At 33.7% G+C, this 24,102-nt stretch overlaps 1 protein-coding gene and 1 long non-coding RNA gene across 5 annotated transcripts in view; one reads left to right on the forward strand and one right to left on the reverse strand.

The window, feature by feature from the left end:
* LOC127866118 (inactive rhomboid protein 1-like) overlaps window positions 1–23,340 on the reverse strand; it is a 59,655-nt gene extending 36,315 nt beyond the window's left edge. For 3 of the 4 annotated variants that reach the window (XR_008042857.1, XM_052406520.1, XM_052406523.1), the window contains exons 1-5: window positions 23,206–23,340; window positions 21,434–21,528; window positions 19,826–20,162; window positions 19,406–19,570; window positions 18,933–19,049 (exon numbers count right to left, since the gene is read on the reverse strand). Coding sequence is in view for 3 of the 4 variants with exons in the window: in XM_052406520.1 (XP_052262480.1) it covers window positions 18,933–19,049; window positions 19,406–19,570; window positions 19,826–20,162; window positions 21,434–21,489 (675 nt within the window). In the remaining variant the exon portion in view is untranslated. Of the gene's footprint in view, window positions 1–18,932; window positions 19,050–19,405; window positions 19,571–19,825; window positions 20,163–21,433; window positions 21,529–23,097 lie in introns of all 4 variants that reach the window. The other variant, XM_052406521.1, reaches the window with a different exon arrangement.
* LOC127866119 (uncharacterized) lies at window positions 13,829–16,146 on the forward strand. The gene is made up of 3 exons (XR_008042858.1): window positions 13,829–14,004; window positions 14,261–14,458; window positions 14,764–16,146. It is a non-coding gene; the product is annotated as an uncharacterized LOC127866119 (long non-coding RNA).
* Window positions 23,341–24,102: the final 762 nt, after the last annotated feature.

Below are 24,102 nucleotides of genomic sequence, written 5' to 3' on the forward strand. Positions count from 1 at the left end.
TTGTTTATTAACACTTCCATTGTCAAACATCGGACCAGTTTCGTCTGAAACAATTTTGCGCTGAACATTTCTAACTGCCATGTCATCACTTCCTTGGATTGCATCATGAACATCATCATTCTCAGAGGGCAGGGCATACCATCGTCCTAACAAAAGTCGGTCATTTGCTTCCTTTGAAACATCAGGCTGAACATTTCTAACTGCCATGTCATCACTTTCTTGGATTGCATCATGAACATCATCATTCTCAGAGGGCAGGGCATACCATCGTCCTAACAAAAGTCGGTCATCAGCTTCCTTTGAAACATCAGGCTGAACATTTCTAACTGCCATGTTATCACTTTCTTGGATTGCATCATGAACATCATCATTCTCAGAGGGCAGGGCATACGATCGTCCTAACAAAAGTCGATCATCAGCTTCCTTTGAAACATCAGAAGGACTCAGTCGATGGGGTGGAATTGTCTCCACATTTGAATAGTCAGCATTGATATTTCCAGGCACTTTGGCATGTCTTTCAATGAATGGACACTGCTCAGCAGGATTCATAGCCAACATATTTAGAAGACAGAACCATTTCCTGAACTACTGGTAGGAAAATATTTGTCTTAGCCTGTCCAATGGAAACCTGTCATAAAGTAACACTCTCCCACTGTAGGTTTATTTGCTGGACAGATTCATATTTTTCATAGGTTGAATCCCTTGGAATGTAAAGATTTCAGTCAATGGCCCATTTTTGTTCTCTTTACACCTACAGGATAGAGCAATTTTGTGCTGTATATGTAGGCAAATTGTAAAATTATTGCACAATTTATTTATCATAAAAGGAATTAATCTAAAAATTAACTATTAATAACATATGTAAGTTTTCATCAAAAAAGTTACATCAATGATCAGAAATAATGAAATATTTTCAATTGTTTATTTTTTTAGTTAACTTACAAATAAAAATATGAGATAATTCGCACAAATTACATTCCAAAAGTCTAAATTCCTACAATTCCATAAAATTGTCAAATAGGAAATAATCATTGATCACTTTAAACTATAGTAAAATGTTATTTTAACTTAACAGAAAATAATAGTTAAATAAAATGTCTTACCTAAAGAGGAACAAGGACAGCAGATGTCACAATGTATACGAACAGATATTGCTATATGGCTACCAAATGATTTCACAGGTCATTACATACTAAGTTATCTCACAGGTACCCTGAGGCTCAGGTGTCAACATGACCATCTGATATGAGAAGTCCAATGAACATATTTGTAACAATTAATTCAATCATTGCCATAGGGAATTTTGGCAGTAGAGATTTACAGGTCTAAATTTATGTACCATTATAAAATATATTGTTGAGATATAAATGACAATTATAAAATCTAGGTCAGTTTTCAACTGGCCTGAGGTGACAGTTTTAACCAGAGGAAGTACCTGTAGTGAATTACCATTCTTAATGCAACTGTCAAATTTTAATACAATGGTCTTTAATTTACAAAGTATCCATATTTTATTGTCTGGGATTAGCAATTCTGTAACAGTATTAAATACCCAAACAATGTAAAATTAGCTCTTATAATTTCATTATACAATTGCTTATGTGCTTGAAACTTAATTTTTTTATACTGTTTTTATATTAGATTATTAATAAATCTTGATTCTTATGTATGACCCATGGGCACTGCAAATTGTTGGTACCTTATTTTCTTCTTGTATCTTGTTGCCTACAATCTACATATTGCTATACACCATTAAATTAAATAAAAATTGGTTGTTGATATGTCCATCAACATAAACCTGTTTTCACAGCAACGAATAATTACCTTTTAATTAACAGTGTCACCAGGACATGTTTTCACAGGGATTTGTCCCTTTATTCCTAATAATTCATATAAAGCTAATTGAATAAAATTACAATTTCACAGCTTGATGTTGGATCCATGTACAAATACATTTTAACAAGACTATTGCCAAGCACTATATGTCCCCTACCGGCTCAACAATTGTCAGATTTTCTTTTTTTTATATATATATTTGTTGCCACAGCAACCATAGTTTTTGACATAGAACAAAATGAAATGACGTGCATTATATCCATATTGCCATCTATCCATGTTTCAAGTTTCATGAAAAAATATGAAGAACTTTTAAAGTTATCACAGGATCCAGAAAAGTTTGACAGACTTACAGACTCACGGACACACAGAGCACAAACTATAAGTCCAATCCGGTGAAACCGGTAGGGGACAATAAAGATTTATATGAACTAATAAAACTTTTATAATGCATCTTATTTGATATCAGATTATTGGTTGTTTTTAACAAGTTTGTCTTCTTTAGCTTTTGTCATTATATTGGTACAACATTCCATGCTAATAAACAAACAACTTAATGATGCAATATGTATCACTTCTTAATCAAGATTCCTTTATAATAGTGTTGGTTATTGTTGATTTGATTTGACAACAATGGTTTTCTATAACCACCTAATAACACCAATTATGCAACAATTCCTAGGTAACACCAAACTACATGTAGTATACAAGAGGGCCAAGATGGCCCTAGTTCGCTCACCTGAGAGGAGTCGGTTCATTCAATCTTTACCAAATGTCAAACTTGACCTAGATATTGTCCAGACAAACATCCTGGTCAAGTTTCATCATTATTTCATCTGCGAGTCATGATCAATGTACCTATGAAGTTTCATGATCCTAGGCGTAAGCATTCTTGAGTTATCATCCGGAAACCATTTTTCTAAGCTGAGTCACCGTGACCTTGACAGCCATTGTGTGAATACATTTTTTGGCACTGTGACCTTGACCTTTGACCTAGTGACCTGATAATCAATATGGGTCATCTGCGTGTCATGATCAATATACCTATGAAGTTTAATGATCCTAGGCATAAGCGTTCTTGAGTTATCATCCAGAAACCATTTTACTATTTCAAGTCACCATGACCTTGACCTTTGACCTAGTGACCTGAAAATCAATAGGGGTCATCTGCAAGTCATGATCATTGTACCTATGAAGTTTCATGATCCTAGGCATAAGCGTTCTTGTGTTATCATCCAGAAACCATTTTACTATTTAAGGTCACCGTGACCTTGACCTTTGACCTAGTGACCTGAAAATCAAGAGGGGTCATCAGCAAGTCATGATCATTGTACCTTTGAAGTTTCATGATCCTAGGCATAAGCGTTCTTGAGTTATCATCCAGAAACCATTTTACTATTTAAGGTCACCGTGACCTTGACCTTTGACCTAGTGATCTGATAATCAATAGGGGTCATCTTCGAGTCATGATAAATGTACCTATGAAGTTTCTTGATCCTAGGCATAAGCGTTCTTGAGTTATTATCTGGAAACCATTATACTATTTCGGGTCACCATGACCTTGACCTTTAACCTGAAAATCAATAGGGGTCATCTGCGAGTCATGATCAATGTACCTTTGAAGTTTCATGATCCTAGGCCTAAGCGTTCTTGAATTATCATCTGGAAACCATTTATCTATTTCGGGTCATCGTGACCTTGACCTTTGACCTAGTGACCTGAAAATCAATAGGGGTTATCTGCGAGTCATGATCAATGTATCTATGAAGTTTCATGATCCTAGGCATAAGCGTTCTTGAGTTATCATACGGAAACCATTTTACTGCTTTGAGTCACTGTGACCTTGACCTTTGACCTCAAAATCAATAGGGGTCATCTGCGAGTCATGATCAATGTATCTTTGAAGTTTCATGATCCTAGCTATAAGCGTTCTTGAGTAATCATCCAGAAACCATTCTACTATTTCGGGTCACCGTGACCTTGACCTTTGACCTTGTAACCTGAAAATCAATAGGGGTCCTCTGCGAGTCATGATAAATGTACCTATGGAGTTTCATGATCCTAGGCATAAGCGTTCTTGAGTTATCATCTGGAAACCATTTTACTATTTCGGGTCATTGTGACCTTGACCTTTGACCTAGTGACCTGAAAATCAATAGGGGTTATCTGCGAGTCATGATCAATGTATCTATGAAGTTTCATGATCCTAGGCATCAGCGTTCTAGAGTTATCATTCGGAAACCATTTTACGGTATTGGGTCACTGTGACCTTGACCTTTGACCTAGTGACCTGAAAATCAATAGGGGTCATCTGCGAGTCATGATCAATGTATCTATGAAGTTTCATGATCCTAGGCATTAGCGTTCTTGAGTTATCATCCGGAAACCATTTTACTATTTCGGGTCATTGTAACCTTGACCTTTGACCTAGTGACCTGAAAAGCAATAGGGGTCATCTGCGAGTCATGATCAATGTACCTATGAAGTTTCATGATCCTTGGCATAAGCACTTTTGAGTCATCATCTGGAAACCATCTGGTGGACGGACGGACCCACATTAGCAAAACAATATGCCCCCTCCTCTTCGAAAGGGTGGGTGGGGGGGGGGGCATAATGAGAAAACTGCCCCCCTCCCAGCAGCCATGTTATTCAACTGACCAGAACCATTTTTGAACTCAACTCTCTTATCAAGCAAACAAATAATCTGAGCAAATTTCATGAAAATTGGGCCAAAAATGTGACTTGTACTGTGTTCACATGTTTTCACTATATTCATTTAGAGAAAAATGCCCCGCCCACTGGCGGCCATGTTTTTTCACCGATCCTGACCATTTTCAAACTCTTCCGAGATATCAATAAAACCAATGTTTTGACCAGATTTCATGATGATTGGGCAAAAATTGTTACTTCTAGAGTGTTTACAAGGTTTCTCTATAGCCAAATAGGGAAAACTGCCACTATATACATATAGAGAAAAATGCCCCGCCCACTGGCGGCCATGTTTTTTTACCGATCTCGACCATTCTTGAACTCGTCCGAGACATCAATTGAACCAATCTTTTGACCAACTTTCATGATGATTGGGCAAAAATAGTGACTTCTAGAGTGTTTACAAGGTTTCTCTATAGCCAAATAAGGAATTGCAACTGCCCCGCCCACTGGCAGCCATGTTTTTCACCAGATCGGAACCACTTTTGAACTCAACCAAGATATCATTAAGACAAACATTTTGACAAAGTAACACGAAGATTGGGAATGAAATGTGACTTCTACAGTGTTTACAAGGTTTTTCTTTTTTTGACCTAGTGACCTAGTTTTTGACCAGGCACAATCCAGTTTCGAACTTGGCCGAGATTTCATTGGAACAAAGCTTCTGACCAAGTTTCATGAAGATGGCACAAGAAATGTGGCCTCTAGAGTGTTTACGAGCAAATGTTTACGGACGGACGGACATACGACGGACAAAGACCGGTCACAAAAGCTCACCTCAGCAATCAGGTGAGAAAAAAAAAGGCAATGCAGATTCTGTACTGCTTTCCTTCTTTATAAATAAAAGGTGTTTCTCTATTTGGCGTTGCAGGTAAGAAACATATTTAACTACATTATGTTTGATTTAATATGTTTTACTTAAAGTTTCAATTACTTTACTGTCTTATGGTAATATAATAATTTATTCTGAATTTAAGCCAGGTTTGGAATTAAGAATGAATACTTGTAAATTATTGCTTATTCTAAAAGAAAGTGTTTCCATGTACATTTTGTATTCAATTCCTTGTTTTTCTAGAGTTAAATTAAACTATAATTATGTATAATTGATTTTTAAAGTATGCATATTGAATTGTATTATGACTGCATTCCTTCTTTATAAATAAATGGTGTTTCTCTGTTTGGGGTTGCAGTCCGGCTTCCTCCAACCTCTCACAAAGCGACAATTTAAGAAGTCGTTACTTGAAAATTATTTGATACTCCATCTACATCCAAAAAGCAAACATAAATAGAAAGTCGATTGAATAACATATTAATGTAAATGTGAAAACTATTTGTAGATTGCACGTTTTCTACTGTGAAAAGTTTCAGGCCTATTGGTGGGAAACTTTATATTCAAATTAATTAGTCGCTTGCAAAGGTCAGCTAAGGTGAAAAGCTGGGAAAGACAGCTGCGCCGAAAAATTCCTTTGTTAAATCATCTTGCCTGGAAGATGATCGCTCCGCCCACTAAATCTCATGGCCTTACAGTTAGAAAACCTAGACAAGCTAACACCAATGTGGCCTCTATGCCTATAGTTATAGCGTCATTTTCATCCTCTATTACATTGGGTAAAGGGTTTTGTCTGATTAATTAATTATTCAAATGCAAAAACTTAAAGTTTTAAATACCATTAACAATCTATGACCTGCATTTTGGTAAGTTAAAGGGGCTTTTTCACAGATTTTTGCATGTTTTGAAGTTTGTCATTAAATGTAAACATTAAATTTTAAAAGCTCCTGTAAAAAATCAAAAATCAAAATTAAAAAAGGAAAAAAAGTAGCCCGCAGCAGGGCTCAAACCAGTGACCCCCGGAATCCTGAAGCAAAAACACATTAGCCAACTGAGCTATCCTGCCAAGCATACATAAGATGCGTATTTTATACGTTATATAAGCAATCTTCATAGATTCGTAAATTTAAACGACAACAGAACTCTCCAAATTATTCAATTGTTTCGCGTTGCCATGCTTTATAATTTTTAAGTTTTTAAATCGTCAAAAGATGCATAAAATGGCTATACTAGATCATGGCAAATGTTCAGTAATATTTTTTTCTCACAAATATCATAACTAAACCGAAAATTTGCGAATATGAAACAACTTTTTTCAATTTTGTCAATTTACCAATCCGTGAAAAGATCCCTTCAAAGGCTTGCATGCAAAATCCATCATGTTACTACATCTTATGGTGTATTAGTAATAAATAACACTTCTACAATGGTATGTAATGATTTATTTACAAAAATATTAACACAAAATTGTTTCCACATGTATTTGACACGAAATAGCCTTGTTTTAAGTTATACATGCTTTCGGACACCGAGTGGGTAATGAAATCCCAGATGTTATTCCAAAAAATGTGATGTTAATAATTACTAACAGTACATTATTCAATCATATTATTGAAAGTGCAAAACAAATCAGTTTGTTCATTTTCTGACATAAATTAACATTTATAACAAGGATTCAGTCAGACTATATAATGAAACTCCCATTATCAGGTACCAACCATTTATCATGATGATTTGTTAAGTTACGCAGAGCCGGTACCAAACCCACTTTTTTATACATAAACGTGATATACATGTAATTCATTTTACATGTAAATATTGTTGGCATGACATTTTTCAATCTTTATAATCAAAAGTACTCCACAAACAATAAGTTGGGTCATTTTTTAAATATTTTAACGTTCTATAAAGTGGGTTTCGGTAATTCTGCACATTCAAAAGTTCCATTCTCTATTGACAAATGTTATAAATTCAATGCCTCCACTTATCTTTCTGCATCACGACCTGTCATGAGTCAAGCGAATCCAATTGACAGCCTTTAATCACATTTCATTTACGTACCATTTTTGGAAGAAAATGAACCAAAACTCGTTGAAAAACTAGAAAATTGACACTCAAATTGTCTGGGAAAATGGTTGACAGGTTGTTCGCAACAGGCGCTTCTTATTTATTGATGTCTGATTGGTTGGTCGAGATTTAGATAAGAATTTAATTGACAGGTAGCATAGATGTCAATTGATCTTTTTTCTTAGTCGTAAAAGATCGTAGAAAAGTACTGGCATGTAAGTGATAAGGTTATCTTCAACGACCTTCATAACAGAACAGCCATTCTCATATTGTCAGATGTTTATAATATGAATGAAGAATATGGGCTGTCAGATGTAGTGGCAGCCATTGCGTGAATACGTTTTTTGTCACTGTGACCTTGACCTTTGACCTATTGACCTGAAAATCAATAGGGGTCATCTGCAAGTCATGATCAATGTACCTATGAAGTTTCATGATCCTAGGCCTAAGCATTCTTGAGTTATCATCCGTAAACCATTTTACTATTTCGAGTCACTGTGACCTTGACCTTTGACCTAGTGGTCTGAAAATCAATAGGGGTCATCTGCGAGTCACGATTCTACCTATGAAGTTTCATGATCCTAGGCCTAAGCATTCTTGAGTTATTATCCGGAAACAATTTTACTATTTCAAGTCACTGTGACCTTGACCTTTGACCATTGACCTGAAAATCAATAGGGGTCATCTGCCAGTCATGATCAATGTACCTATGAAGTTACATGATCCTAGGCGTTCTTGAGTAATCATCAGGAAACCATCTGGTGGACGGACCGACGGACCGACATGTGCAAAACAATATACCCCCTCTTCTTCGAAGGGGGGCATAAAAATGTTAAATATTGTAATGATTTTTGTTTCAAGCACATCAAATATTTGGTTGTTTGGTTGTTTAAAAGGGAACTAACTAAAACCAAAACATTTAATCTCCCTTACACAAAATTATTTTCCAGAAATTAAACAGAAATGTATCAGTGCGGCAATTATTTTGAAGAGTTACCTAATAATGCGAATTGTACCATGTTATTATTAGAATACTTTCAAACATATTAAGAACTACACATGCATCACTTCCACTTTTTGGTGATGTATTTCAACTATATCAATATGTATAATACATGAATTGTGTAAGTGTAATTTAATACAAACAGTTATAGTAGTAGTTTGTTTTAAAACTTTGTCTATGCAATCCACAACATTGATTTTTTTTTCAAATAAAGCCTTCTGTATTGGATCTGCAAACAAAATAGTATGTTTTACTCTTTTCTACAACAAATTTCTAACAAATAACTAAGTCTTGATTTCGTTTATGTTCAAACAAATGGTCAATCCAAGACCTTGTCATTTGGAAAGTGTCCACAATAAGCAAATCCAAGTGTATTTTAGTCCAAACAAAATGTAGAAGTTTAAAATCAATAATTAAAAAAATGTATTAACATCATAATTCAATTTTAAAGACAATGAATATTAATTTCTTCAATTTGTATGATGCTCATCAAAAACTGAAACAGCATACCTAACACTTGTGACAGAATAACTGTAAACATAGTTATCTATACAATTATCATTAATTCCCCTAAAAAAAGCTGAAAGATTCTCAAGTTGAAAATTCAATTGTTTTATGAAACATTTTTTAATGCCATTACATGCTTTCATCCAATTACATTTTCGGCATGTAAAGTTATACTTTTTTTGCTGTGCAGCCAAAAATTCCTTTACATGTTAGAAAGAGAATATGTAGTGTGTGTTGTTTGATGAAGGCTAGCTTTCAATTAGTTCACTCTGTTTTAGAAAAACTTATTTGAAGCTTTGTATACTTAAACACATCAACACATTTTTATAAAATAAAGCAAAGCTCTTTTTTCTCGTTTTATCAATACTGTAGGACACCCTTAAAGAGAAGGACCAATAATTCACACCCAAACCTGAAAGGCATTCTTAGTCGTGACATTTTCACCAAAATTTTCTACAAGAAGAAAGCCACAGAAAATTGTAATGACAAAATAAACCATTTTACAATACAGGCCATTTTGATGGCCAATCAGGCAGACAATCACTTGTTTATTATGTTCATCTTTTATCCAGTAAATTCAAAAGTATTTCAACATGTTTGCACCTACCTATTGTAACTGGCAAACCAAGTAATTATCCATTATGGTTCCAGACACTTGAATGGGTAAAGAAAGATATCTTTCAAAGCTCTGAGGATTGTAAAAGCATTCAACTTACAGTGGAACCCTCTAAACCGGACACCCCTGGGACCGAGAGGAAATTCCCGTTTTGAGAGGATTCCAGTTTAGAGGGGAAGTTGACTATTTTACTTTCAGAAGGTCAATTACATAGCCTAATGTGGAAAAACACATACTTTCAGCAAATTTTAATAGTTTATGTATATATACCATGCATTAATAGTGCAGCATCTTGAGTGTAGGTTTAGGCAACATCTCTGACTCTTTGATCTGTTTGATTTTGTCTTCTAGAGACATTTCCATGCGCCTTTGTTTAGGAGGTTTGGACATTTTTAGTCTTTGTTATCTTAAGTCGAAAATCCAAATGAAACTGCTTCAAGAACTCTGCAAATCACCATTTCTTATGACACTTAATTAGCAATTGTAATAAACAATTCAAAATTAAATAGCAGTAAGCTTATTAAAATTTAGCATTGCTTTCTACATCGAAAACAAAACACACTAAAGAACCCTATTTTGTTATCAGTAATTATAATCAGTATTATCACTCCTATTGACCTATATGTACATCACAGGCCAAGTCTCGTTTAATTGTTTTGCGATTTTTAGTTTGCAAAATTTTCAACCACTTTATTAATTTCATGCGTCTTTAATCCGCTATTCACACGTTTTTGACTTTAGGACTGAGGTAGAATAAACAGGTCCTCATCGGTTTAGAGAGGTACAATTACGTAAGGAATGACCCAATTTTGATCCAAAGAATGACCGATTTCGGAAATGAAGGGATTCCAGTCTTGAGGAGATATTTTACGCATGGCTTTATAGGGAAAAAATTGGGACCGGACAATTTGTCCAGTTTAGAGAGGATTCCGGTATATAGAGGATCCGGTTTAGAGGGTTTCCACTGTATATGCCCAAAACTGGCAGAAAATAATGAATCAACAAGATTTTGAGAATCATGAAACATGGCATGTTGAAAGACACAAACAAATTCAAATACTTGCACAAACTGCGATCTGGGCAATAATATTTTCATTGTTCCCTTGATATTAGATTTATAAAATTGAAATTATCTGGAGATCATGAAGAACAGAGTTACATCCCTTACAAGTAAACATTGCTAGAAAACAAACACATTTTTACTTGTTGACACAAGCATAAATTTAGCAATGTAAACAAAGAACACATCTTCCATATATCTTTAATTTGACATCAAATTACAAAACATTACATTCAAAATCGTATTTGTACAATTCTTTCTTGATCTCACATGTTTGGTATTCATTTGAAGACAACTCAAATGCATAAACAGTGCATAAATAGTCATCAAATAATTCTGATTTGATCTGAAATTTATTCACTGTGTACAAGGGAAAACATGAAGATTTTAAATTTCTAATGATAATACATCTGGTAAAATGGCAACGAGTAACAATCTGATGCTTTAGTATAAGTGCCCCTTTAATTACCATTTCATATGCAATGCATAATCTTATATCACAAACACAATGTCAAACATAACGAGAGTTTCTTATTCAGGATTTATATTTTTAGACTGTCTCTTGATGTTTCTTCATGTCTTGACATCTAGACTGTCATTCAGAAAGTTTCTAAAAGGAAATCCGATTGGATGTATTTTTTAACACTGAATTATCCCTTTACCACTTAGAAATGCATTTTGACACATTTGTAGTGCCAAAGAAAGTAAAATTTAATTAAAGACCTTTCTTACTAAATTAAAGTTTAAAGGCTTCATTTCCACCCTTAGATACTTATGAGCAGCAAACAGCATAAAATCTGGACAGACTGCGAGTTACTCACAGGCTGTTCTGGTTTTATGCTGTTTGCACATAGCCATTTTTCCTTTGCTTCTGAGTGGGAAAGGGTAATACAAGCTGTCTTCTTTTCTTTAATTTCATTGTATTAATAATGAAATCATTCTTTTTCAATGATTTTTTCCAGGTAACTGTGTTTTTTTATAAATTAATCCCTATGCCATACATTGCAAACGTCCCGATCTTGGCGGGACAGTCCTGCTTTTGGGGTGTTTATCCCGGTGTCCCGATGTTAAAGGGAACTTTTCACGCTTTGGTAAATTGACAAAATTGAAAAAAGTTGTTTCAGATTCGCAAATTTTCGTTTTAGTTATGATATTTGTGAGGAAACAGTAATATTGAACATTTACCATGGTCTAATATAGCCATTATATGCATCTTTTGACGATTTTAAAACCTAAAAATTATAAAGCGTTGCAACGCGAAACGATTGAATAATTTGGAGAGTTCTGTTTTTGTCGTTAAATTTTGTGAAACTACGAAGATTTCTTATATAAGGTATAAAATACCTCAACTATGTGTACTCGGCGGAATAGCTCAGTAGGCTAAAGCGTTTTTACTTCAGGACTCTGGCAGGACTCCAGGGGTCACTGGTTCGAAACCTGCTCCGGGCAATGTTCTCTTCCTTTTTTTAATTTTATTCTTGATTTTTTACTGGAGCTTTTACGATCCAATGTTTACAATTATCAATATAAAGCATTTAATGAATAAGTTAAAAAATGCCAAAATCTGTGAAAAGGCCCCTTTAAACCGATGTGACACAATTTGTCCCGACAGTCGTAAAAAAGACATTGGTTCTATAAGGTCACAATAAAATTTGCTATTCAAGCTCCATCTGGCTTAAATTACCATCGCTTATCCCTTAATTGCCCCCTATTAACAAACCATATCTACTAGTTGAATGATCCAGTGTTGTTTTTGACACCTAATCAGCAATCTATCAGCAAATTATTGATTTCATCGGGTATTCACACCATGGTGTTATTATGATAGGGGTCGCAAATTGCTAGCAAGAGATTCATTGTAGTGAATTAAAAGCAGACTGCTTTTGTATATCATGGCCAAAATCAAGTCCAGAGATACTATTACGCCGTATTCTGTGTATTGTACAGCCTGAGGATTGAAAACCTGTCAAAACACCAGTTTTGTATATCAAAAAATAGAGCGCAAACCACTACACATTAATGTTTCATATAAATTTACTTTCGTTTTTGACTGATTTTCAGAAAATAACGTGTACATATTGCACCAATCTAAATTTAGAGTTAATGATTGGTTGAATAAAAACAGTGCTCGATGCGAGCACATCGCGTTGAATGATTACGCATGCCTCCCTTCTTAAAATAAAATACACTTTTTAACAAAATACGCTTTAAAAAGTGTATTTTTTCTGCATTTTTACCGAAAAGTGTATTTTTTCTGCATTTTTTTCATAATTAAGTGCACTAAAGTGCATTTTTTCTGTATTTTCATTATCTTTAAGTGTATTTTACTGTACTTTAAGTGTATCTTCTGTAGACAAAGTGCATCTTTTTATGCAATAAGTGCATTTTTTCAATGAAGTGCATTTTTTGTGCATATTAGTGTATCTTCTGATTTGCAAAAAAAATATTCTTTCTGTACAAGTGTAGTTTTAGTGCATCTTCATAAAAAAGAGCAACACTATAGCAAATAACTGAAGTTGAAGGACAGAGATATAGTGTTTAATAGGAGAATTGTACTGAATTCTTTTTTATCTTCACATAATGTTTATGGTATTATTATTACAATTTGTCTGCTCATAAAATATGTGAATCAGTAGAACAGCTTTTAAAGGGAAAAGTACAACTAAATCAGGCTGTGGGTAAATAATTAAAAATATTGAAAGTGTCAAAAAAAATATGTGGGCTTGCCAGAATCAATTATATCTTCACAACATAAAAAACAAGTATTCGAACTTTCTTACACTGATATTTAACCCCAATTCAATTAATGTCTACCACATTGACTATTAACATACATTTTAAAAGACAATTTAAATAATATTTATAATATTATATTTATTTCCTAACACCATTCAGTATGTTATATTGAAATATTCACAATTAAATATAATATGCTAAGTGTGCTGTGTATTATTCAATAAATATCAGATAAGATCAGGATCAGATTAGAGATCAATTAGCATCATAAACACTAATCCCTATCAGTGCTCCATCTAGCCAAAACAAAGGGGTGTTTATAGAATTTTGATTGGTTCTGGGACCATCTATTTGAAAACAAACCACTTTTGATTGGTTGGAGCACAGCAAGTTATTTGGAGCACAGGAAGTTATTTTTGTAAACAATTTGGTTTCAGCAACTTAAATTGAGCTAAATTATAGGTATAATTCAGCAACATTAATTCTAGTGTCAAATGTCTTGAAATTCTTTCAGCACATGAACTATTGTGTGATGCAAAAACAATGTGTGTTTACTACAATGTGTAAATCAACAATAAGTTTGTTGCAAAGAAGATTCAAAGTGGGTGGTTAAAGTGAATGCTGAAGAACAGCTGTAACAGGTTTGTATTTTCATTTCTGCATCTCTTTTTAATTAAATTAATTATGATCATTATCATATTTATGTATTGTCACTGGGAAATGTAACTGGATGAGTAAATGTAATGCAATTTTAAGGAAAAAAACACCATTTGAATTATTATGGCTGTATTTTATGGTTATTGTCATCTTAAAATTTATTTATACCTATTTCTTGTCATTAATGAACAGATTTCTTTCCCCATATTTAATCAGAACTTTAATATTTTATATTTGAAGGTTAAACCCCAAGGTGAAATTTACATTGATCGGAAGATCCATTGGACAGAATGTGCATCATCGCCTGCCAAAAAAGGGAGCAAAAAGGGGACTACCTGATGTATGGACATGTATACCAGGCCAACTTGAGGGGAACAGGAGTGGGAAACCGTGCCCTGTAGCTTGTCCTTGACCAAGAAAAGATGGATTTGTTGAGAGGTAAAACTATATAATAAAGATTATTGCAATTCAAAGACGTCACACTTCTGACCAGTCCACACAGCCAAAGGAGACCACATATATTAGTACATTTATTAACAGTATTTTCTATCAAACGTAATTTCTTTAAATTATTTATGAAAAGCGTTAAGTCACATGTGATCACGAGATTAAAATTGCAAAAATAAACAAACAAAAACAACAAGCCAACAAACATGTTTTGATTTAAATTTATGATATTTATAGCAACTGTTGAACAAGATTACCATAACAGCAATATTTAACACTTATAAAATATCTTTCAGGACCTGATCTCAAATGAGATCATGCACGAGAAGCGCCTCGCAGACCATGACAGTAGTATTCAGACCTGATCAGCTGGTGAAGTGCTCTATAAAGGGTTGTTTATGAATGCATTCTTTGTAAGGAACAGTGTATAACAACAAATATAGTGACAGGGGCTAAGCTGCTAAATATTGTCAGAATGTATGCAGTGATTTTCTTTGGAAATTTAAAACAACCTGTACGTACTGGCTCTCAGAAGGGCATGTTTTAGCGCAATAATGAACAAAAAAAGGAAGATCTTAAAAATAAGGTATAGATTTATATAAATTTCATGAATACTGTTCATTTATCATATATTAGGATCCAGAATATGATTGAATTGAATGTGATGCTTTTATCCATATTAAAAAGGGATTTGGAATTAATGTAATACATAAAAATCTAGTAAATGATAGGGAAAACATTTCAGCTTAAGGAGGGGAAATCTTTAATATTTTTGAAGCGGAAACCACCTGTATTTGGCTGTTAATCAGTTACCGATAATCAGAGGGGAGAAAAATCACTGGTATTAGCTTGATATTTTCAATTGTTAATTCCAGATAGGCAATAGCCCGTTTGAATCCTCTCTTTTATGTAGATATGTAACATTTGTTTTTGTTTTTTAAGGTTTAACATTCTAATAAAAGTGTGTATTTATCTATTGAATTGTACTTTTTGTTTTTTATGTATGTGTTTACACTAACCTTTCATTTAAAGAATGAATGCTGACTTCAAAATGCTGGGACTTTTTTAATTTGGTTAATTTTTAAGCATATTAATTTGAAGTGATGAAAAGTACACTTGAGCGTATAATGCGCTTAAAAAATTCACTTCCAACACTTCAAAAAGTGAATCATTTGTATGACTGAAAATGCACTCAAGTGTATAAATGCGCTTAAAAATTTACTTTTAATATTGTAAAGTGTATTATTTGTATGACCGGGAATGCACTCAAGTGTATTAATGCGCTTAAAAAAATTCACTTTCAATTTTGTAAGGTGTATTATTTGTATCAGTGGAAATGCACTCAAGTGTATTAATGCGCTTACAAAAATTCACTTTGAATACTCAATGAAGTGTATTATTTGTATGACTGGAAATGCACTCAAGTGTATTAATGCGCTTAAATAATTTGCTTTTAATTCTGTAATGTGTATTATTTGAATGACTGGAAATGCACTCAAGTGTATTAATGCGCTTTAAAAAATTTACTTTGACCATGAAGTGTATTATTTGTATGTCTTAAAATACACTCAAGTGTATAAATGCACTTAAAAATAAACTTAAGCGCACTTATTATCATAATAAACGCACTTAAGTGTATTATTTCGTGGAAAAAAAATACACTTAAATGTATAAACACACTAGTAAAAAGTGTTTTTTTTAACTGATTAAAATGCACTTGTTAAGCAAAAAATACGGTGCCAATAACATGCGCATTAAATGCGCATTTAATGTGCATTTAATGCGCATTAAATGCCAATTAGTGCACTTTTTCGAGAAGGGCTCTGTCCAAACATGAACTTTAATATAGGCATGCCACAGATTTCACGTTATGGATTCATCCGCATAGTGCACAGGTGTGTTTACTTCCGGAAAATGGAGAACGTCTGTGTTCATGAAATTCTTAAACACATTTATTGTCAATATTTGCCATAAATAATGAGGTTTTACAAGTAATATACTGATTACTGACTGCAGTAAAGGTTTTCATGATAAATCGTGTAAGGTGTCCCGCTTTTTGGTCAAATGTTCCAACATTTTAAGGGAAATGTCCCGATTTGGACCTGAACATTTCTGGCATGTTCCCTATTCATATGGACCAAATGAATGTTTTTTACTACAAAAACAGTTAGATAGCATTTTGCATCAAATCCCATCCTAACATTTCACATCACTTGATTAGCTACCACAGACCTTTGGTATAAACTCCAGAAAAACACACAATTGTTTACACTTCGCATATTCAGAAAAGAAAGCAAACAAATATTAATATGCATTTTCACACAAAACAAACAAGAATCAAATCCATATAAGGACATTAAAAATGTGTAAAGTATGTTCATTTCTGGCAAAAAAATGTCCTTGATATTTTTTTCCTAGGTCTGGATTCAATTTAAACAGTCCTGGGCACTTCCTAGCAAAAAACAAGAGATGTGTTAGTCAGAAACACAATGCCCCCTACTGCGTGGCTTTGATTTATTATTATTTTTTCTATTATATCCCTTTAAAAAAATATTACCTTGTAAAATTGATCTGTACCTGCCAAATGATAAATATAAATTATCTTCCTTTAAAGCTTGTTACTTCCCTTGGATTTGTTTTTTTTTTACCTATGACCTTGAAGGATGACCTTGACCTTTCACCATTAAAAATGTGCAGCTCCGTTAGATACACATGCCTGCCAAATATCAAGTTGCTATCTTCAATATTGCAAAAGTAATGGTCATGTTAAAGTTTTCGGACAGATGGACAGACAGTTCAAATGCTATATGTGACCCAACCGGGGGCATAAAAACTACGGCCGAAAGTGTTATGGTTAATGCTCACTGCACTTCTCCTAGTTGCCATCTGTTTATATTTCTAGTTTCAATAATCCCTTCAGTAGTTATGCTCCGGACAAAAATTTACTTTGAAATTAAATAAAGGGAGATAATTTAAAAACTAAGGTAGAAAGAGTTATGGTTCTTAGTCACTGCACTTCTCCTACTTGCCATCTGTTTATATTTCAAGTTTCAAGTAAATCCCTTCAGCAGATTTAGAGTTATGCTCCGGACAAAAATTTACTTTGAAATTAAATAAAGGGAGAAAATTCAAGAATTAAGGTAGATAGAGTTATGGTTCTTAGTCACTGCACTTCTCCTACTTGCCATCTGTTTATATTTTAGGTTTAAAGTAAATCCCTTCAGTAGATTTAGAGTTATGCTCCAGACAAAAATTTAGTTTGAAATAATATATAGGGAGATAATTCAAAAATTAAGGTAGATAGAGTTATGGTTCTTCATCACTGCACTTCTCCTAGTTGCCATCTGTTTATATTCTTAGTTTAAAGTAAATCCATTGAAAAGATTTGGAGTTATGCTCTGGACAAAGTTTCGGACAAACAGATGGACGGACAGATAGATGGAAAGAGACTATTACTATTTCCCCTCCAAATTTTTTCAGCAGGGATAATTCAAGTGTTCTTACTAGATTCAAATTGTAAAGGCTTATTTTCCAACCTTTAGATACTGATGAGCAGCAAACAGCATACAACCTGAACAGACTGCGAGTTACTCGCAGGCGCTGTTTTGGTTTTATGCTGTTTGCACATAGCCATTTTCACTTTGCTTCTGAGTGGAGAAGGGTTAACCAATGGCTACAAGTGAAAAAAATTAGTGAAGAAAAGTCAATTTGGCTAGAACTCTCTCTTCATAGTAATCAAGAACGAAAAATGTGTGCTGGGGGAGCCCTGATTGCTAACAAATACTAACAAATAATTGTTCCATGACACTTACATTTGTGTAAATGTAATAATGCATTGTATAATATATAATATTTTATGTTTTTACTCCAATACGTTGTACACAAAGTATAATTATTATGTTTGTTAAATACAATGATAGTTAAAGCATTTAACTGTACAATGTTCCAGAATTATTCAGAACGATTAAAAAAAATTAAGCTCTGCCCATAATTGTAGCAACGTAAATTATTTGATTTCCCTCTTTGTCTATAGCTAACAAGCTTTGTGTCGCATGGTAAAATAGTATAAAACATAAGCCAGATTTTCAATTATGGGTCTACTACAATACACAGTTAATTACATACAAAAATATTAACATAATTACATATAAGGAGTTTTATTACATGTCACTAATTTAAGATAAATTATACATGTATGCAAGGTAATTAAGCTTTCAGTGGTATTTTATTTGCAATTCATCAGAAAGCTAGGATATTACTGCTTTTTCAACATGTCTCTAGAAAACATTCATATTCTGTCCATGGTGTTTGAAAAACATAAACTTTTACATATACCATTGACATTTAGTACTTGTACAGTAATTTATAATAGGGGCAGATGACTTAATATCTACATATATATAATGAAAAAAGATCCTTTACCATAAAATATGCTTTTTATTTATAAATAATAAATTAATTTTACCTTCTTGGACTGCGCCTGATCTGGTGGAATCTCCTTCAGCAGAGCCTGTGGCAGATAGCTACGGGCCTGACCACTCACATAGGGGATCTTCTGTACTCTGTACTGGCCGGTCTCCATCTTGAAATGAAAACACATTTGAGAAATATGTCAAATGCAAGGCTGAATTAAACAAACAGTTTTAGAAGAATTGACATGCTCCTATCTACCACTAGCCCGACAAGAAATTAATTTTGGATACTGTAAATACCATTTGTTTTACTGATCCAACTTTTGTAAATTAATTAAATAATTAAAAAACATGTATCACCAACTGAAATACAGTCACTACAGATTATAAAAAGCTTTTATGCTTGGTCATGCAAGATGCAACACTTCACACTGGGACACACCATCTGTATGTATACGATGTTTCCATTTACTCACATTAAAAGAAAATACACAACCAATGTTGTCCTCTGAAAACAATACACTACCCTGGACATTTCTAATTCTCGACTTTCAATTTTTTCAATTGACGGCCCTGCAACTTGGATGTGTGCACTGTCCACAGCATCACTTGGTTTGATGGATGCTTGGTGTTCAACAGTGGTGTCACGGCCCAATACCCTTTGACGTGACCTGTATTTCTTCCCACCACTCTAATAGATATATAAAAATAAAAAATACTTTAATTTTATCATCATTATTGTATACCCATTTGTACCATCAAGTGATCAGTTTATATATATTGTGACAAAAATTAAAAGCTTAAAATTTTGGAATTTCAAGTCTTATAGGACAAATGATCTGCGAATACAAAAAGTATGCCAAATACTTGTAAACAGGATTAAAATACAAAGAATTATGATGTAATCCAATCAATTTTTCATAATACAATCAAACATTAAATTTACCACAAATTTATTCATAGCCTTGAAAGTCATCTGCAGGACACTGTCTTTCCTGGTGCGGCATCGGGGGAAGCCCATAATGGGCTCCGTGTCTGCAGCTGGTTGCACGGAGGTATCCGGCTCATCCTCCCCAGCCTCCACACCTGTGTAGGCCCGGACACGTTGCACTGGCACCCTCGGCACAAAGTAGGCGGCATCTGCAAAGTCTGAGGCACTTGGCAATCCATCATCTTTCACTTGTCCTTTGTAGAATCTCTTTCGACGGTTCTGCCATTTCGGTGCTTCTAGGCTGTCTTCTTGTCCGAGTCCAAAGAAATCAAGGACACCCACTTTAACATACCTTTCAACATAAGAAGACATGAAATTAGCACAATGTTCACATAAAAATACACCTGGCCTTACTTAAGTACGTTATAACAATATTAAATTGTGATCTACAAGCACAAACTGTTTACAGAAGAATCTGTGCTACCTTAAATTGCCTTTGAATATTGAAAATAAATTCATGATTTCTTTCAAATAAGACCTCACTTACATCATGTGTATTAATTTATGTTTTCAAAGAGTATTATAATAATTATTGTACACAGTATTATTTTTACATACCTGGTAAACCAACAATAAATACAAACTTTTAACTTCATTAACACAAAAACAAACAAGGGCTGTTTGTAAAACATGCATGCCCCCCATATGGGCTCTAAGTTGTAGTGACAGCCATTTTGTAAATATGTTTTTTGTCACTGTGACCTTGACATTTGACCTAGTCACCTGAAAATCAATAGGGGTAATCTGCCAGTCATGATCAATGTACCTATGAAGTTTCATGATCCTAGCCATAAGCTTTCCTGAGTTATCATCAGGAAACCATTTTACTATTTCGGGTCACTGTGACCTTGACCTTTGACCTAGTGACCTGAAAATCAATAGGGGTCATCTGCCAGTCATGATCAATGTACCTATCAAGTTTCATGATCCTAGGCATAAGCGTTCTTAAGTTATCATCCGGAAACCATTTTACTATTTCGGGTCACCATGACCTTGAACTTTGACCTAGTGACCTTAAAATCAATAGGGGTCATCTGCTAGTCATGATCAATCTACCTATCAAGTTTCATGATCCTAGGCATAAGGGTTCTTGAATTATCATCCGGAAACCATTTTACTATTTTGGGTCACCATGACCTTGACCTTTGACCTAGTGACCTGAAAATCAATAGGGGTCATCTGCTAGTCATGATCAATCTACCTATGAAGTTTCATGATCCTAGGCATAAGCGTTCTTGAATAATCATCCGGAAACCATTTTACTATTTCGGGTCATAGTGACCTTGACCTTTGACCTAGTGACCTCAAAATCAATAGGGGTCATCTATGAGTCATGATCAATGTACCTATGAAGTTTCATGATCCTAGGCCTAAGCGTTCTTGAGTTGTCGTCTGACAACCACCTGGTGGACGGACCGACCGACAGACCGACATGAGCAAAGCAATATACCCCCTCTTCTTCGAAGGGGGGCATATACCCCCTCTTCTTCGAAGGGGGGCATACAAATAATGTATATAAACAACAAAATATGCATTCAATTTATACATGCATGAACAAATTACCTTTTTAATTTTTCTAGTTTAATGTTCTTTTTCCTAGGATTGTCACTTTCCTCCATAATTAACTTTGATAATTGCACTGTTGCATGAATTCAAATCTGCAATCAAATATTTGGACAATATATTGATTTATAAAAAAAGCATCAATGGTTCTCAAATATACTGTCTGGCACTGTGATGGAGCATTAGCTTTTACTTCAAGAGGTCCCATATACGAAACCAGGAGAGGGCAATACTTTTCATTCAACTTTTTTGTCCTTTCATGATTAGTTCAGACAATTAAAAAAATAATAGATTTGTTAGAACAAACATTTAATGACATTTTCAAAAACACAAAAATCTGTGCCCAAGTCCCTTTACTGTAAACTTTACATGAAAATTATTCTGAACCTCATACAGTCAAGATACCATTACCGGATCATTACCCATAGCGGATGACTTTGATGTTCAAGACAGCATATAGCGATAAATAGTTGACATTTTTAGATGATATTTTGCAAACAGCATATTCAAGGCCTGTTCTTTAAAACGCATCGATTGAGTCATAATCAGAGCTACTCTTTGTCAAACATTTCGCTATGTTTTGCTGACATGTATTTACGAATTTGTTGACTTCCACATCGTTCCGAAATTGAGGTTGAACATTTTTCGTGGCCACATGCTTTAACTCTTTTGGAAAGTAAGAAGTTTACGCATTAATTTAAAGGCCATTTAGTAGTCTTTCTGCCTGCAAAAGTCCATTTCAGTTTTGATAAGTGTTTAAGATCTTGCAACACCTTAAATGAAATAAAGAATTAGGGCAATAACTGATCAAGCGTGATAATATGCATATTGATAATATATTATATTACAATATGCAAATCATGTTGATTCTTACAACAAATGATCTCAATCGTAATGTTTTATTTATGTTCCATGTTCAATATCGATGATTAGATATGATTCAAACAATTTACATGGTTTATAAGATGCCCATATCTTTTCGATCTCTTTAGGATTTTCAACAGATAATTCACACAAGAACATCATGCGTAAAGTGTGGATACAAGATCAAATACATGTATAGAAAACAATAACAAAAAAATGAATGTAATTTATAACTGGCAATGTAACTTAGCGTGTTAGATGCCCCCCTGAGTGGTTTCAGTTACGTGATCCGTTATGGCTACAACTGATCCGTTAATGCATGAATTATGCGGCCAAAAAAGGTATCACAAATACATTTTGCCTGCCTTAAAAAATAAGACTATGTGCTGAATCAGTAAGCAAAGGAAATATTTAATATAACTGGTGTAAAAGAAGTCTCAAAACATGTATTGCTTTTCACCAGAACAACTTCATTATGCTACTGATCTGGTAATGGTAACTTGACTGTACTGTGGTTATGTATCCCATGAATCAAGAGATATTGGGGGAAAACACTTATGTGCATTTTGATTTACCTTTCCAAACACAATCTGGTAAATATATAAAAATAATAAAAATGAAGTCATTCACACAGATGACATCATCAAGTTTATATCAGAATTCTTGGATAGATTTTGTGTGTTTACAATTTAGCTACATTTCAATAATTATAATAATCAATAAATCATGCCAGATTTTTGCAAAGTTGTAAATCGTTTGTTAATATATATATTTATCTACATCATTATTAGCGGTATTACTTTATAATGCTGCTTTAGACAAATGAGCTTAATTAATTCCATCCTCCATTCTTCAAGTTCAATCATAATCAATATCTTAAGTCAAGTTAAGTTGAGCTAGTAATGCACCATGTTACACAGGAATCGTGGTTCTAATCAGCATCTCATCTCACATAAATGCTTCCTTATCACGAGATTATATTAGTGAAAATCACATTTTTTCAAACAAACAATAAATAAACAAAACGACAATTCGATGTTTACCGGGTATGACTAAAATACGTATATGACTCATATCCGCGGATATGAATGGAAAGTACGGATATGAACAAATAACGGCTTATTAGATGGATTTTCCCAAAAAAAATGGATGAAAATCATTCTGCGACAAAAATACACGTCGCTTTTGTGTTATGTTACGATCGAAATAATTTAAAAGCGTTTTTATTGGCATTTTTAATTTCATTAACTCTCAATTCATATTCGCGGATATGAACGCCAAGTCAGAGCAACGCTGTTAGGCTACACAACACCAATACCAAAATTGCACCAGTAAAGCCGGTATTTGTATGATTAATATATAAATTCTATATATTTTATGGTATTTATCTTCCGATAAGCACATACTTTATTTCGCATAATATGTCTAATGAATGTACTTTGTTTTAAATAAAGTCTTGTTAAATTGATGTATAAGCGTAAATCTATGCATATATCTTTATTGTTTATAAATTATTATTTTCCCAAAAAGAATGTTTATCTTATATATAAACTGTATAAAGCTATAGATTTTTTTTATTTTACAAATAGCCCTGAATCATATATTGACACATAAAATTATCTAAAGCGTTTGACAAATAAGAGTTGTTTAATGAACGTAGGCCTGTGTTATATTTTGGACTATTTGCTCCAAAATGAATACATATATTAATCCTATCGCCCTGCTTCTTGTTTGGATAATGCCTCGAACAGTATTGAATGGAATTTAATGACGTTAAGATAACGATAATATAACAACCGTTATAA

The sequence above is a fragment of the Dreissena polymorpha genome, chromosome 2, assembly GCF_020536995.1.
Source record: "Dreissena polymorpha isolate Duluth1 chromosome 2, UMN_Dpol_1.0, whole genome shotgun sequence".
In the NCBI taxonomy this organism is placed as follows: Eukaryota; Metazoa; Mollusca; class Bivalvia; order Myida; family Dreissenidae; genus Dreissena; species Dreissena polymorpha.